A 15,025-nucleotide genomic window follows, 5' to 3' on the forward strand; every position below is an offset into this window, starting at 1 on the left:
TCATGAGACAGTTAGACATGGTAATACAAACTCGCTGGTTTATAAAAAGACAGTTGGATCCAAATTACATCTCTGACAAAATGGGACAAATTAAGGTCATATTCATATGGCCAACCTTAAGAATTTGATTTGTCCTGATAGGCAATATTATGAAGGCTGTGGATTAAATTTTGGGCAAAGCAGTTTCCATAGTTTGATTTTTAAAAGCCTCTTTTATACTTCCCCCACTTTGTTCGGTTTCAAATGACTCATTTTGGTTAACTGTTGGATGTTTATATTTCAGTTAGGGCTTGATGAAAAAATAAACCTGCAAGTGGACTTTAGTAACACATTTATCTTAATATAAGTGAAAAAGTCAGCATATTCAGAGTAAACAGAAAAAATAGAGGAATTAAATGCCTCTATATGCATAGCATATTCAGACTGTTAAATATCGAGATTTTCTAAAGAAATACAAACTTAGAGAATTCAAATAATTTCCATAATGGTCACAAATTATTCTAGCTGTTATTTGCCCATGAGTTTAAAAATGTACATGAGAACGGACCATGAATTTTGATTGTATGGGCTGCTGGAATCCCAGAGGGTTTGTCATACCTTAGAATCTTGAGGATCCCATCCTATTTCTTATTAATCTCTTGAGAGCAAGAAGAAAATCCTATAAACCTTATTGGGAATGTCAGGGGTTTGGACCGGTGCTTTGTTTTACAGTGTCCCTGGCACAGGATATTTTTTTATACTTGGCAGATGGCCTTTGCCCTAGTTGTCTGACCTGTGACCAAGTTTTCTCTAGTCGCATGGAAATTTTCTTGAGACTGGCGGGCGCCCTAGCAGTAATCTTGCCTGTCCGTGGCCAGTTTATCTTAACACAGGAGACGTTTTCTTCAGAGACAAGAGTCCCTTATAGATGCTGGCGACTGCCCTAGTGGCTTTTGATCGGTCCACTTGTGCCCACCATTTAGAATGTCTATTTTTTGCTCTTGGAGGATGTTCAGAAACAGGTATGGAAAAGTAAAAGAGCCAAATCATTTGTAGACATTTGTAACAGAACCAAAATGAAACCAAAATAAGAATGTTGTTTCACAGATGTTAAGCTGGGTGTGCAGACCAAACAAAATATTATATCAGGTGCACAGAGAAAACAAAAGGGAAATGCCAGAAAAGACATGCCTTGCACAGAGCACAAGAGTTCTGTAGAAGCCAGAGACCTCTCCAGGATGGCGCGGTCCTCGTACCAGGAAGGGGCTCACCAGAAAAGACAAAGGTCTTCTGTAGTCCCAAGAGGGATGCAAGGTCCTTTCATAAGGAAGCCTGTAACCACATCAGATCCCAAATAAAGTCAAAGAGCTTCTACCAAAAAAAGGGGAGGCTCGGCCTGAGAGAAGACTAGGCCAGTAAAGGCAAGCCGTGGAAGCGAAGAGCTCAAAGGGTTCACTCACGTGAGTACTGCACATTGCTTCCAAGAATCTGAGTTCAGGTCCCACTTCTGACTCCAAATTATGTCAATGTAAACAACAGACACAAAGAGAGGCTCTCTGAAAGAAAATGGTATTTGTTAAGGTGTGAAGTCCATACTTGGAGGTAGAAAGAATTCTCAGACAGTGATTGCGAGATACAAAAGTCAAAGTATATTTATTTTCTTGAGCAAGAGATATAGAGAGAGATAGAATGAGACACAGAGAGAGAGAAAGAAAGAGAGACAAAGACCACAACACAGAGAGGGAGGAAAGAAATGTCGGGTGGCGAGGAAAGTTACTTGGTGCTTTTCAAGGGTAGAAATCACTTTTTTTCCCTCTGTTTCAGGGGACTGATAACAAAAGCAGCTGTGAAGCTGCTGTGTTGGCTTCTTTTGTTTCTCACCCAGCAGATTGATACAGAAATTAGTTTCTTCTTGGGTCTGCAAATTAGTGCAACCTCTGTGGAAAAGAATGAACTAAAAATAGAAATACCATTCGATCCAGCAATAGCACTATTAGGCACCTACCCAAAAGAGCAAAAGACATTCTATAATAAAGACATCTGCACCCGAATGTTTATGGCAGCACAATTCACTATTGCAAGGATGTGGAAACAACACAAGTGCCCAAGTCCTTTGGTGTTCCAGGCTTGTACATTGCAGTGCAGGCTGTTCTTACCTTAGCTACATCCTGGACCTCAAGACAAAGAGAAGAATGGACACTGACCTGTAGGTTATAGGCAGTGGAGTTGGTGTCACTCATGGCATTCCTGTGGCTGAAGGGTTTGTGATCGGCAGCTGTATTGAACACATTCCAATCACAGGATGAGATAAAACATATTTTATTCAGCAACTACTGAGAGACCGAGAAGTAGCAATCCCTCCAGAACAATCCTTGGAACCTGCTAAGGCAGTAAAGGATTGCTATAGTTATGTGTGCCCAGATTTTGTAAAAGAATTTAACAAGTATGACACAGATGGGTCAAAGTTGATTAAACAGTATGCTGGAGTGAATGCTATCTCAGAGAAAGAATTTTTCACTGAGAAAAATTTCACTGAGAAAAATTTTTCACTGAGAAAAATTCTCATTGTTTCACTGATGTTGGTTTTATCTAGCTACTTCCTAGTTCAGCACAGTCTGTAGGAGGCAGGAACCTATACTTACTGTTCTTTCCTTGCTCTGGTGATTCTTGGGATCTGAGATCTCTTTTTTTCCAGAGTTTGCTAATCCAGACTTTACACAGCCTATCTCAGAAGCTGTAGATGAATTAATTCAGAATTGTCCTATTAATGTTAGACATCCTCTCTACAAGAATATTGTCCTCTCTGGAGGTTCAATCATGTTCAGGGACTTTGGACATCACTTGCAAAGAGATTTGAAAAGTACTGTAAGATGCCAGGTTGAAATGAAGTGAGGAATTAATTGAGTGTCAGTAGATCGAAGCCAAAACCTGTTGATGTACAAGTCATTACACATCACACGCAGCGACATGTGGTTTGATTTGGAGGATCAATACTGGCTTCCACGCCTGAGTTCTGCCCAGTATGCCACACCAAAAAGGATTATGAAGAAATTGGACCTAGCATCTGTCATCACAATCCAGTGTTTGGAATCCTGTCCTAAAACTGACTTTGTAGTTTTTGGGGTTAGGGAGGTGGGGAAGAGATCATCTTTCTGATTATGTGTTTCGTCTGGATGGCTAGTGTTGAAGTTTTAAACCTGACTCGAAATAGTAAGACCAAACATGATTATACAGGAATATTTTAATAAATGTATCAACATACAGGTGTAGAAGAGAGCGAAAATGATTGTTTTTCTTTAGATTAAATATTTGAATCTTATGTGTGACAAAAGAAGAGGGTTTTAGTTCTTTCTTTTCCCTGATATTTTTGTATAGTAATGAATTATCCAAGATTTGATGGGATTTCTTGGTGTAGATAGCTCCATAATGCTTGAATTGTACACTTCTAAGTGTGTAATGCAAAAGCTTATTTATATTTCATACTTTTTATACCTTGAGAAAAAAATGCAAAGAAAAAAACTGTAGTAATTGCAGGGAAAAAAGTGACCAAGTAAAAGATAAATTCAAAAAATAGCCTTGTGAGACTTGGCCTGCACACTCACAGGGTTTGAGTGACTACGAAGTGCTCCCTTCCCTCTCTCCCCCTGGAATTAAGAGCTGGTGTCTTGGATTCACTGATGTCTGCTAGTGCTTTCGGATTACTCGAATTCTGTTTCTTGATTTAAAAGAACAAGACTGTTGGACCAGTATTGCAGCTCTGTGGTATCATTTCTTATTTTAAAAAAACCCAATAATTTAATTATCCAAACTGATATATTTAAAGGCTATCATTCTAACAAAAGCACATTTAAAAAAAATACTTATTTCCAGCTCTTTAATCTCTTTATGGGTTAACTAGTAAATCTATTTTCGTTAAACCTCTACAATAGTTCTTTAAACTGACAACAGTTGGTTAGCAAGCTGATTTTTTATGTGTTCTATACAAACATGAACTTTTAATACGCTGAGTGCTTTCATTTTGGTAACTGGATCTCTATTGAATAGTTTCATTTGTGTAACTTATTTGCAGTCTGACAAATTTTTTTGTGTGCCAGTCCCTAATGTATCATTGAAAGTTAATTTTCTTGGCTTTTAAAATATCCAGATCATGAAGAAAAAGTGATGAAAATAATTTAAAACTGAATTTTTTAAAAAGACAAAATACATGGGACAATTAAGGAAGTTATTTTATTCAGGCTATTTCGATAGAGAAAGCCATCCAGATGTGACGATCAAAGTGTTGTGGCAAGGTGGCTTTGCCTTATGCAGTTATAGGGAGTAGACAAGTGACAGGTGAGTGACACACAGCTGGAATTGTTTGCAATCCGGGGAAGTCTCAGCCGGCTGAACAGGAAATATTTATTTTTGTGTCTAGCTAGTTTCCGGGGCACAGATAATTCTAATCTTAGTTAATCACTTGGAAGTTGGAGGGTCCATATTTGGCCTTGTCATAGACAAACACAGGAGTTACCTGTGGATCTTATGGCAGGGAGTGTTACCTAAATTAAAGGAAGAAGTGGTTCTTCTAGGAAAGTGATTTCCAGGAAAACAAAAGGATGGGGGGATTATGGGGATGTCTTAATTGTTGCTGTTTTCCAGGAACACAGAGTTCAGGTAAAGTTCGACATTGTCAATCTCAATGTTGAAAAAAGTATGAAAAAAGTATGGAAATTAAATTATATTTAATTAGATATTGAGCCTCATTTATTTAATTAATTTATTTTTTTGTAGGCAGAGTCTCACCCTGTCACCCTGGGTAGTGTGCAGTGGTGTCATCATAGCTCACCAACTCCTGGGCTTAAGTGATCCTCCTGCCTCAGCCTCCCAAGTAGCCGGGACTACAGGCATGCACCACCACACCCGGCTAATTTTTTCTGTTTTTAGTAGAGATGGGGTCTCACTCTTGTTCAGGCTGGTCTTGAACTTCTGAGTTCACGCAATCCTCCCATCTCGGCCTCCCAGATTGCTAGGATTTCAGGTGTAAGTCACCAGGCCTAAGCTTCATTTGTTAAAACAAAATAAACAAACAAAAAAGCAGGACACACACACACACACACACACACACACACACACACACACACACACACATGCACACGCAAGCTCTGGCCCCGCCAGCCACTGCAGATGCAGCAAGAGCAAGCTCTTCAAATGCACTCCTGCTGCTCCTCTGACGGCTTCTTATTGCTTTTACGGTAAAGATCAAAGTCCTTAGCAAGGCCTCCAGGCCCCATCTCAGCAGGCCCCATCTACTTCTCTAGCCTCATTTCAGAACCTTCTGCCCCCTCCCTCTGTGCACTCCAGCCTCACTGCTCTTTCTACAACATTCCATGTTCTCTTTTGCCTCAGGGCCTTTGACTAAGTTGTTCTTTCTGCCTCAAAAGCTCTCCATAACTGGGCGTGATGGCTCATTCCTATATTCCTGTAATCCCAGCAGTTTGGGAGGCTGAGGATGGAGGATGGCTTGAGGTCAGGAGTTTGAGACCAGCCTGGGCAACATAATAAACTTTAAAAATTAGCCGGGTGTGGTGGCACACGCCTGTAGTCCTATCTGTTCGGGAGGTCTTTAAACACCCATTTGTAACAAAGACCTCTCAAAGTCAAAATAAAAAATAATCTAGAGCCCACATAGCAAGTGGCTTCAAGAAGTAATACATTTAGCTCCAGGGGAAAGTGAGACATGCTTGCCGTTGCGTTTCAATGCCTCTCTGGGCCTGATAACTGAAGGGGGCTCCCGTTCCTCAGATAAAGTTTCTTTTCTTTTTCAACCCCAATGTGAAAAATGTATAATAAGGTGATCACCTGAGCCAGAGGCCAGGAGGAAATCTCATGTGGGAGTGGGGGTGGGGCATTCAGTTCTTCCATGAGTTTCCCACAGGGCAAGTCATGCCCTCACCCTAGATTTTGTCATAGAATTACTACCTGGGGGCCCCACAAAGCCTTTATGTAAATTTTAAGAAAGTGCTCTCTTTCGGCCAAATGGACAGAGTTGGGCTGGATTTTAGCCAGTCTTGCCTCCTTGTGCAGGTCACAACCTGCCCAACCATGTGCAGTGGCCCTGCAGAGTCTCTAGAAGCAGTCACTTTATCTGAGGTGAATTTTCTTTTTCTTTCTTTCTTCTTCTTTTTTTTTAATATATGAGACAGGGGTCTCACTGTGTTGCCCAGGCTGGTCTCAAACTCCTGGGTTCAAGCAATCCTTCGGCCTCAGCCTCCTGCGTACCTGGGACCACAAGCATGAACCACCAAGCCCAGCTCTGAGGTGAATCTTCACTGACCAGATACATTAGGTCATTTATTATTTTTTGTTGAGAAATCACTATCTCAGGGAGGCCAGATATCTAAGTTCTTGTGAGTAGTGAATAGGTCCTAAGCTAGTTACATGTATTAACTCATTTAATCCTCATAATAGCCCTATTATACTATTATTAACCCTGTTTTTCTACTTTTTTATTTTTAATTATTATGGGTACATAATAGTTGTATATATTTATAGGGTACATGTGATGTTTTGATACAGGCATAAATGTGAATTAATCAAACCAGGGTAATTGGGGCATCCATCAACTCAGGCGGTTATCATTTCTTTGTGTTAGGAATATTCCAATTCCACTCCTGTACTTATTTTAAAGTATACCCTAACTATTGATTATAGTCACTTTGTTGTGCTAATAGTAACTCCATTTTTAACGTATGAGGAGTTGGACGCTCAAAGGGGCTAAATCAAAAGGCCACACTCAAGGATCCAGAAGGCCATATGTGGTCGCAAGGCCACGGCCACACAGACTGAAACAACAAAAGGTTAGCGAGCCATGGAAACCAGTTTAGCCCGGCGGGCCAGGGAAGAGAGCGCGGAAGCCCTGCGCAGGCGCAGTCGGAGCACTCCCCTTATCCCACTTCCGCCCCGCCGCGTTCCGCCCTAGTCACGGGACTCCTAGAGCGGTCAGCTGACAGGACGCAGCGTAAATCACGTGACCGTGACCGGGGCGCCGGCGCAGATTGTGGGCGGTCGGGTCAGTTGACCCAAGGGGCCTTGGAGCCTCTTTAGGCCGCTCCCCTCGGCTTCAGAGTTGCCGCCGCCATGGCCAGTCAGTCGCAGGGGATCCAGCAGCTACTGCAGGCCGAGAAGCGGGCCGCCGAGAAGGTGTCCGAGGCCCGCAAGCGTGAGTTTCGGGGAGGGGCGGCCAGGCGTGGCGCGAGTCTTAGGAAGGCGGCTAGGCCGCAGGAAGGAGTAAGTAAATGAGGCCCGAAAAACTGCGGGGTGCGGGCGGGGTAATAGTTGCGGAAACGTGTGTGTTTTGAAGCTCTCTGGGGCTGGAAGCCGCGATGTTTCTAGTAAATTGGGCGTGGAAACAATAATGGGTTAGCGTCCTGGGGGTCCGGAGGCATGTGAAACGCTATCCACACGGAACTCTGTCTATCCCCTCTCCCACTTACTCCTTTGGGAGTAAGTCTCAGCGAAGGGAGCCACCATGAACGCAGTTGCTCAGTCGAAAAATCCGGAGTCCTCTGCCTCTTCTCCCTCCTTTTTCCGTCTTTAGTCAGTCGCCAAAGCTTGTGTATCTTACACTTTTACCCCATCTTCACCTCTCGTTCTTAGGCCAGGACACAGCTTCTCTGAAGCTCCCCTAGTAGCCTAACTCGTTCCTTGTATTTTTTGTGCGTGTGCGGCTAATACGTGGCAAGAGCAGTACCCGGTGCATATGTTTGACTTCCCCATCATGGTATTCAGCATCCCAATGAAGGAAGCAGATACTGAATCGGTTAATTGCAGGTGAGATGGGGGCTAGAGTTGAGAAGTTCGAGGTTGCTAATGAATTTAACATTAGGTGGGTCTAATCTAGTCTGGGGAGTGGAAGAAGCTATTTGACTCTCCTCCAGTCCATTATTCTCACTGCAGTCGACCATCCTTCTGAAAATGCAAGTAATGACTCCCCCCCCCCGTTTTACAGGCAAATGTCTAATGCCTGCGGAGGAGGCTCTTTGCGTTCTTCCCTAATCTCACTTTTAGGTGCTCTCCTATAGCTGTAGGAATGGCTGTGATTCCTCCAAGGCACCTTCATTTCTTTCACCTGCAAGCCTTTGCGCACTTTGTTTTCGTTGCTCGGAAGAGCCTTTTCCCATTTTCCTCCCCTTTGTTCTCTAAGCCTTAGTCTTCTGTCAGACCTCAAAATTTAGGCAGCAGTTTTTCCTGGAAGCCTTTCCTGACTCATCTCCTCCCTTCAGACTAGGCTAGGAGTCCCTCCCAAGTGCTTGCTTCTGTCATTGCAGTGCAATCGCCCGTTTGTATGGCTCAGCCCGACTAAGCTCCTGGAGACTAGGGACTGTGTCTCATTTAACTTTATGTATCCAGTTTCCTACCTGGTGAGAAAGATGTTTCTGTCTCTATTTTACAGTTGGGAAAAATGAGGCTCCGGAGAAATGGATTTGACCATACTCTGGGAAGCAACAAATTTGAGGCCAAGGCCTCCTTTCCCATGCAAGACTAAGATACCGAGGAATGTTGATCTCAATAATTCCTTGGTGTTTCTCTTAGTATGACTTCTGTTCAACATCCAAGTAGATTTCAGCATGGCTCTTCTACTTTCTCAATTAGGGGTTGTGTGATACTCTGCGTTTCATAGGAAAAGCTTTCTTTGAGAGTGCTGGGGATGAGAAGAAACCTTTCCTTGCTCTGGTGACTGGAAAGTTCTGGGTTCTTCCCAGAATATTTCCATTCATGCCCTTGGTAGAGTATTTCCAGAATGACTTCTCAGAGCTTGTCCTGTGGTGGCTCATCAGTAACAGAAGTTGTATCTTTTGGGAAGGATGTGAGAATATTTGGGGGAAGTGCAGGAGAAAATACTTGGAATGTGATTAGAATAATTCTGAGTGCCTTTGAGGTAGGGGTCATGTTTTACACTTTTCTTTATCCTGTCAAGCCTGGTGCAAGATCTTGTGTGTCTCAGGGAGCTATTACGTATTTGCTGAATGAATTTGTTTTAAAGATGTTAGTTTATGGCTGATACGCATCTCAGAATTCTTAATAGTTAGGAACAGAAGTATTCAGAAGAGCTATAATGCAATTTGGAAAAATGATTGCCTTTTTTGGACTGCAGTTATGGTTGACTTGCCCAGTTAATTGAGAAGAGGCAACCGCAAAATTTCATGAAGTCATTGCTTTGGGCCTTAAAATTAAAAAACAAAAGTTCGTGTTATGGTTTTATGGTTTATTTCACTGGAGTGAAACAGAACTCTGGCTCCCATATGTAAGGCTCAAGAAAAACAAGATTCAAGAGAAATATGATTTCCTGTTTAAATATTTTTGGTTGCCAGATAAACCTATCAAAACTGAACATTAAAGGTGTTTGCTGAAAGGCAGTGAATGGTATTAAGTCATAAATTCAGGGAGTTGTGGGAGTAGGGAGTGAGGTATTGTGAAATTATATTGAGCTACCGCATAATGTTTGGGCTGTGAATGTTATTTGTAGATAGTTGGTTTGGAGATCTTTGGCTTTGAAATATGGCCCAATGATTTGGGTAGAGGCGAGCAGAAGCCGATAGTAGTTGACCTGAAATAATACTGGAGTGAATATAGACTTGTAGAAATAGTCCTTAGGGTGCTCAGGGAAAGACCTGTTAATTGTTTCAAACTAGCCTCTTGGAGTGTTGATGTCATGGGGTCATTACAGGTCCAAAATTCTGGGTTTTTTTTTGTTTTTTTTTTTTAAATAAAATTTTTAGAAAGTAGTCTCGCTCTTGCTGAGGCTGGTCTCAGACTCTGGAGCCCAAACGATCCGCCCACCTTGGCCTCCCAGAATGCTAGGATTACAGGCGTATGGCGCTGGCCCAAAATTCTGTTCTTAATCAGAAGGTGGAAAGTTAAATTCCTTTTCATTCATCCAGTTGGGCTCTGGACAATTGATGTGTACAGTGAGGGATAACAAAGCTTAATATTAGATGCAGGATGTCTTTTGCTGCGAAATAAGTACTCAGGTTGATTGTCTAGGACAGTGGTCCTCAACCTTTTTGGCACCAGGGACCGGTTTCATAGAAGACAATTTTTCCACGGGTGGGGTGGGTGGCTGGGCAGGCAGAGCTCAGGCAGTGAGGGATGGGCAGTTGCTGTCAATACAGATGAAGCTTCGCTCCCTTGCCCACTGCTCACCTCCTGCTGTGCCCCCCGCTCACCTAAGTTTCGTGGAAGACAATTTTTCCACAGATGGGGCAGGAGCCAGTGGAACTCTGCAGCTTGGTCCCTCACACCGGTTACGGGTCTGTGGACCGGGGGTTGGGGACCACAGGTCTAAGACACCCCCTTTTTTTCCATTCACATATCCAAAAAGTTTGATTGGTAAGCAGAGATAGAAAGCAAAGAGTATGTGTTGGCCGGTCTTGTGGTCTGTTTTCATACAGGCTCTGGCAGAACCTAGAGATTTTTTCCTGCTGTGTGTCGTGTTAAACTACCCTCTTGTAGAAACTGGAACACCCAGTTTGCCACAGGTCTCTCAGCTGCTTGCACAGTCTTAGCTGCCCAGTCCTCCCCATTCAGCATTCCTTCCCAGTGACCGCTTTCATTACTTCCTTGTGACAGACGCCGAGTTTTAGTTTCCAATGTATTACATCATCTGTTTCGTTAGTTAGATTTTAGGTTGATGTCCTTTGGGAACGTATTAGCCTCCTTGCTAAGCTTCTGAGCATAGCTCCAGTTGTACTCAGTAGCATACTTAGATGTTTACTTCGTGAGAAAAGGAAGAGTTCCCCAGGTGGCTGATGTTACCCACTTTATGTTGGGTCTTAGTAGTTGAGGAACTATTCTGACGCATTCTACATTTTTTCCATCATTTTTATGGGCTATAGTTATGGAAGGTACTTCTTTTTATCTAGCTACTTCCTAGTTCAGCACAGTCTGTAGGAGGCAGGAACCTATACTTAGCTGCGAATTTCCTCTTTCCCATGCACATCTCTTGGGACTGCGTCTTAAAATTTTTTTCTTTGTTTACAGTTAAAATGCACCGTCTCAGTCTCTGCTTGCTTTTGTACTTGTCTTTTTTAACCACTTCCTGATGGAGCTCTCCCTTTTGAAAACAGGAAAGAACCGGAGGCTGAAGCAGGCCAAAGAAGAGGCTCAGGCTGAAATAGAACAGTACCGCCTGCAGAGGGAGAAGGAGTTCAAGGCCAAGGAAGCTGCGGTGGGGCCCCATTTGTTTTCATTACTGCTTTAGTTTCCTGAGGCTCCCCCTCTTCCCAGGCTCTCCAAATATCCGGTATAGCTCAGACATTCTGATTCTGGTAGCATTTTGAAAATGTGGTTATTGTATGTTTTATTGGATGCTCAGGCTGAGTCTCAGGATCAGTTTTTCTTACTGACATTGAGTCCTAGTTTTCATTTATTCAGTCATTTACAAAATCTCTTGAACAGTTAGCAGGTGCCAGGTCCTGTGCTAGATGGTGGGGATCAGCTGTGACCAGAAGTAGACATGATCCCTGCCCTCAGGGGGTTTAGCTTACTGTCTGGAGATCGTAATAAAATGCAAGTCATGCGAGTCTGCAGCTGTGAAAAGTGCGGTGAGGGTCACAAACAAATCAGACGGAGCCTGACTTTAGTATATAGACAGACGTTTGCCCGTAGTATAGGCCATATTACAGTGTATACAATAATAGTATAGAAACAGGTCACGGGGAGTGCAAAGGAAGCAAGGAAAGTTCTGGAAAAGGGAAAGGATGGAGGAGGGCTTCACAGAGAAAAGGAACTCTGTCAGGACTCTTGGGTACAGATAACAGAAAAAAACAAATTAAACCTGTTCAGATTGAAATTTATTGGCCTGTATAATTTAAAACTCAAGTGAAAGGCTAACCTTACCTTGATCCAGCTGCTTAAATAATGTGCTCAGGACTCTTGTTCCTTCAGCCCTGCCTTTGGCGTTGTGTGCTTCATTCTCAAGTTCTACATTGTGGCACCAAGCACACACCCTTCCAGGCCAGGTCCAAGTCCAGTGTTTGAAGGCACATTCCTCCTTCATAGCATTAAGTAGTAAATGTTCTGTCATCTTTGTATTCTGCAATTACAGTGTTATTAAAACTTAAAATGTTTCTTTGACTCTTGAACTGGAACTGATTGTGCTGTAAGTTGTCATACTGCCCACAAAACAATGTGTACTCTTGTGTCAAGGCAGCCATCGTGTCTTCATATTTTTACATTCTGTGCTGTAGTTGCTTCTAGAGGTGGTATCAGTATTGTACTGTGAAGTACAAGGTCTGGTCTTTCTGGCAGTATTCCATTGTAGCCTCTTCAGTTTTTGAGACAACTTACTAGAGCTTGGCATATGGTTCATATTCATAGAATGGATATAGTGGGGTTCCCCTCCCTGCCCAAGTAGGGGTTATGGACTTAAATATATGAGTTGGTGAGTTGGCAACTGAGCTGAGCGAGACCTCTACCTCTTAAAGAAAACAAAAGTGGGTGATAGCTTCCTTGTAGGTTGTGAGGAATAAGTAATGAGAGAATGCTTTGTAAACTGATGTTGTTCATGTAATATGGCAAGAGCAGGTTAGGTGGTAAAAAGGTTCAGACAACAAAATTATTATATGTGTAACATTAGTTCCCCCTTAGCCCGCATATTTTACAGTTCATCTCATGTAGCTTCTCTTGTATAGAAGCACCGTAATTTAACTGGTCCTCAATTGTTGGCTCTTAGATTCCAGTCTTTGGTTAAGGCTACACATTAGACTTTGGAGAGATGTGACTGTGTCTCCGTGGGATAATTTCCTAGCAGTGGAAATGCTGTGCAGTTTACCTTTTGGTAGATGTGGCTCTTACTGACTTTGCAGTAATACCTACTTCCCCATGTGCTCTTCAGTCACGAGGTTCCATTGTCTACTAACTATTAATGTTTACATTCATCCATGAGCCTGGGTTTCTCCCAAAAGTCAGCAAATAGCTTACGAAACATTCCTTACCAACCAGAGCATTGTTGTGATAATCCCTGTGTCATTGCTCTCTGTCTCCAGGCACTGGGATCTCACGGCAGTTGCAGCACTGAAGTGGAGAAGGAGACCCAGGAGAAGATGACCATCCTCCAGACCTACTTCCGTCAGAACAGAGATGAAGTCTTGGATAACCTCTTGGCCTTTGTCTGTGACATCCGGCCAGAAATCCATGAGAACTACCGCATAAATGGATAGGAGATGAAGAAAGAAGTGCCTGTTCCATGAACTGGCATTTTAGATGCCCACATGGAATAAGAAGCTTTAGCAAAACTCAAGTTACATTCTTATGAAAGGCATTAAATTATTTCTGTATATTATATAGTAGACCGCTTCACTTTTTGGAGAGTAGCAAATCTAGCTTCTTTGTACAGACTTAGAGCTCATCTAAAGATTTCATCTTTTTACCTCATATTTCTTAGAAATTTAATAGGTATACATTATCTGTTTTCCTATGCCTTTTAGCTCAATTACCATATATATCAATGTTGATTTTTTTCTTTCTTAGATCTAGAAAAAAAAAAAAACACAAAAAAACCACAATTCTTTGAAGAAAGAAAGGGATTAAGTAATTTTTTTCCCTAATGCTTTCTTGAAGGTCAGGGGCTTTATCTATGAAAAAGTAGTAAGTAGTTATTTGTAACCCATGTGAAGCAGCAGCTAGCCTGAAAGTAGTCCATTCTTGCTAATGGTTAGAACAGTGGATACTAGTGTAATTGTTTGGGCTGCTTTTAGTTTCTCTAACTCAAAATTACTAGATGATAGAATTCTAGAACTTGTTACATGTTATTTACTTGGTGTACTGATAATCACTTAAAAGTAAAGACTCTTTGTCATGAATTTTTGCCCCCTCTGGTTCATCATTTTTGATAACGCAAAGTGCACTTTGACCCAAACGTTTTGTAGAACTTCACTTGGGAAATTAGCACATGCATCACATACATATTTGCATACTTAATTAGAAAATATTCATGATATACACATTAGTAGGAAGGGAATTGTTTGTGATTTTACCTAACAACTGTTTTGAAAAACAACAAGGAACAGGTTATTTTGCCTTTTCTCTAGAACACCTTTTTTTGGGGCGGCCTTGGGCAAGTTTCCTTCCTGGTAGGCTAAATGATGTGCGTAATACCTGTAGTACCTTCGCACTGGCACACTAGAGTTGAATGTCTTGTGGCCCTCTGTTAGCTGAAAGTGTTTGGTTGCAAAATACCTACCTTTGTTAGGTAGCAGCAGTTGGAAAAACATGGGATTTCCTTGCTTGTTCTGAAATACAAGATAATTTGGTCTAGTCTGTGAAAGGGCTGCATGTGCAAAACAGCCCCCAGATGCTGGAGGAGCTGAGAAACCGAAGAACAAGGTAGACAAATCCAGTTTGTTGGTACAGGGTGATTTATTGGGGAACTTACAGGCAGAAGCATTGTCTTGGGTGGCCACAAGATAGGTGGATCTCCATACCGTTGCTCCCAGACCCAGTGCTTATATACCATAGGGAAAGGGTGTACGTGCTCTGCAGAGACAATTAAAGGCAACCTTCCAGAACATGCAAGAATGTTTGTGTCATGGCCCATAATTTGTGAGATAGCATCAAGGTTGCTTTGATCAAGAGCAGGATTTGTAATGAGTACATGGTCTTACACTAAGGACAGTAAATAAAGTAGCAGTCAGGTATTCATGGGACTAGGGTTAATCAGAAGTCAGCATGGTGGGTTAGCATCCAAGATTGAGTCATTTTTGTGACTCCACAGGGTCTTCTCAAAAAAATCTTGTATTTAATGTGACTTAGGATGGTTTGGTCTCAGGCCTTACTTTGTCTAGTCACTGTCCCATTTCTCTGTTCCCTTTTTATAGTAGAATTTCTCAAGATTTATGAGCTTTTCCATTTTTTACTATTCACATACTCCAGGCTTGCTACTCCACTGAAACTGCTTGTCAAGATCAGCAATGATGTCCTAATTGAGAAATCGAATCCTCTTCCTACTTGACTTTCAGTACTCTTTGACAAAATTGACCATTTCTTCCCCGAACCACCACTTTCTTTA

General features: G+C 42.2%; 1 protein-coding gene and 1 pseudogene across 1 annotated transcript; both read left to right on the forward strand.

The window, feature by feature from the left end:
* The window catches only part of LOC105807714, a 7,017-nt pseudogene extending 3,937 nt beyond the window's left edge, over positions 1–3,080 (forward strand).
* Positions 3,081–7,000: 3,920 nt separating this feature from the next.
* ATP6V1G1 (ATPase, H+ transporting, lysosomal 13kDa, V1 subunit G1) lies at positions 7,001–13,825 on the forward strand. Its single transcript, XM_012641170.1, has 3 exons — positions 7,001–7,177; positions 11,085–11,185; positions 13,005–13,825. Exons 1-3 carry the CDS (start codon positions 7,096–7,098, stop codon positions 13,176–13,178), a joined length of 357 nt encoding a protein of 118 aa, XP_012496624.1. The 5' UTR covers positions 7,001–7,095; the 3' UTR covers positions 13,179–13,825.
* The last annotated feature ends 1,200 nt before the right edge of the window (positions 13,826–15,025 follow it).

The sequence above is a fragment of the Propithecus coquereli genome, unplaced genomic scaffold, assembly GCF_000956105.1.
Source record: "Propithecus coquereli isolate 6110/MARCELLA unplaced genomic scaffold, Pcoq_1.0 Scaffold163, whole genome shotgun sequence".
NCBI lineage: Eukaryota > Metazoa > Chordata > Mammalia > Primates > Indriidae > Propithecus > Propithecus coquereli.

Coding starts and splice junctions, on each gene's coding strand:
- ATP6V1G1 (XM_012641170.1), top strand. CDS start 7,096: ATGGCCAGTCAGTCGCAGGGGATCCAGCAGCTACTGCAGGCCGAGAAG. Junction 7,178..11,084: donor GGTGTCCGAGGCCCGCAAGC/GTGAGTTTCGGG, acceptor TTTTGAAAACAG/GAAAGAACCGGAGGCTGAAG. Junction 11,186..13,004: donor TCAAGGCCAAGGAAGCTGCG/GTGGGGCCCCAT, acceptor CTCTGTCTCCAG/GCACTGGGATCTCACGGCAG.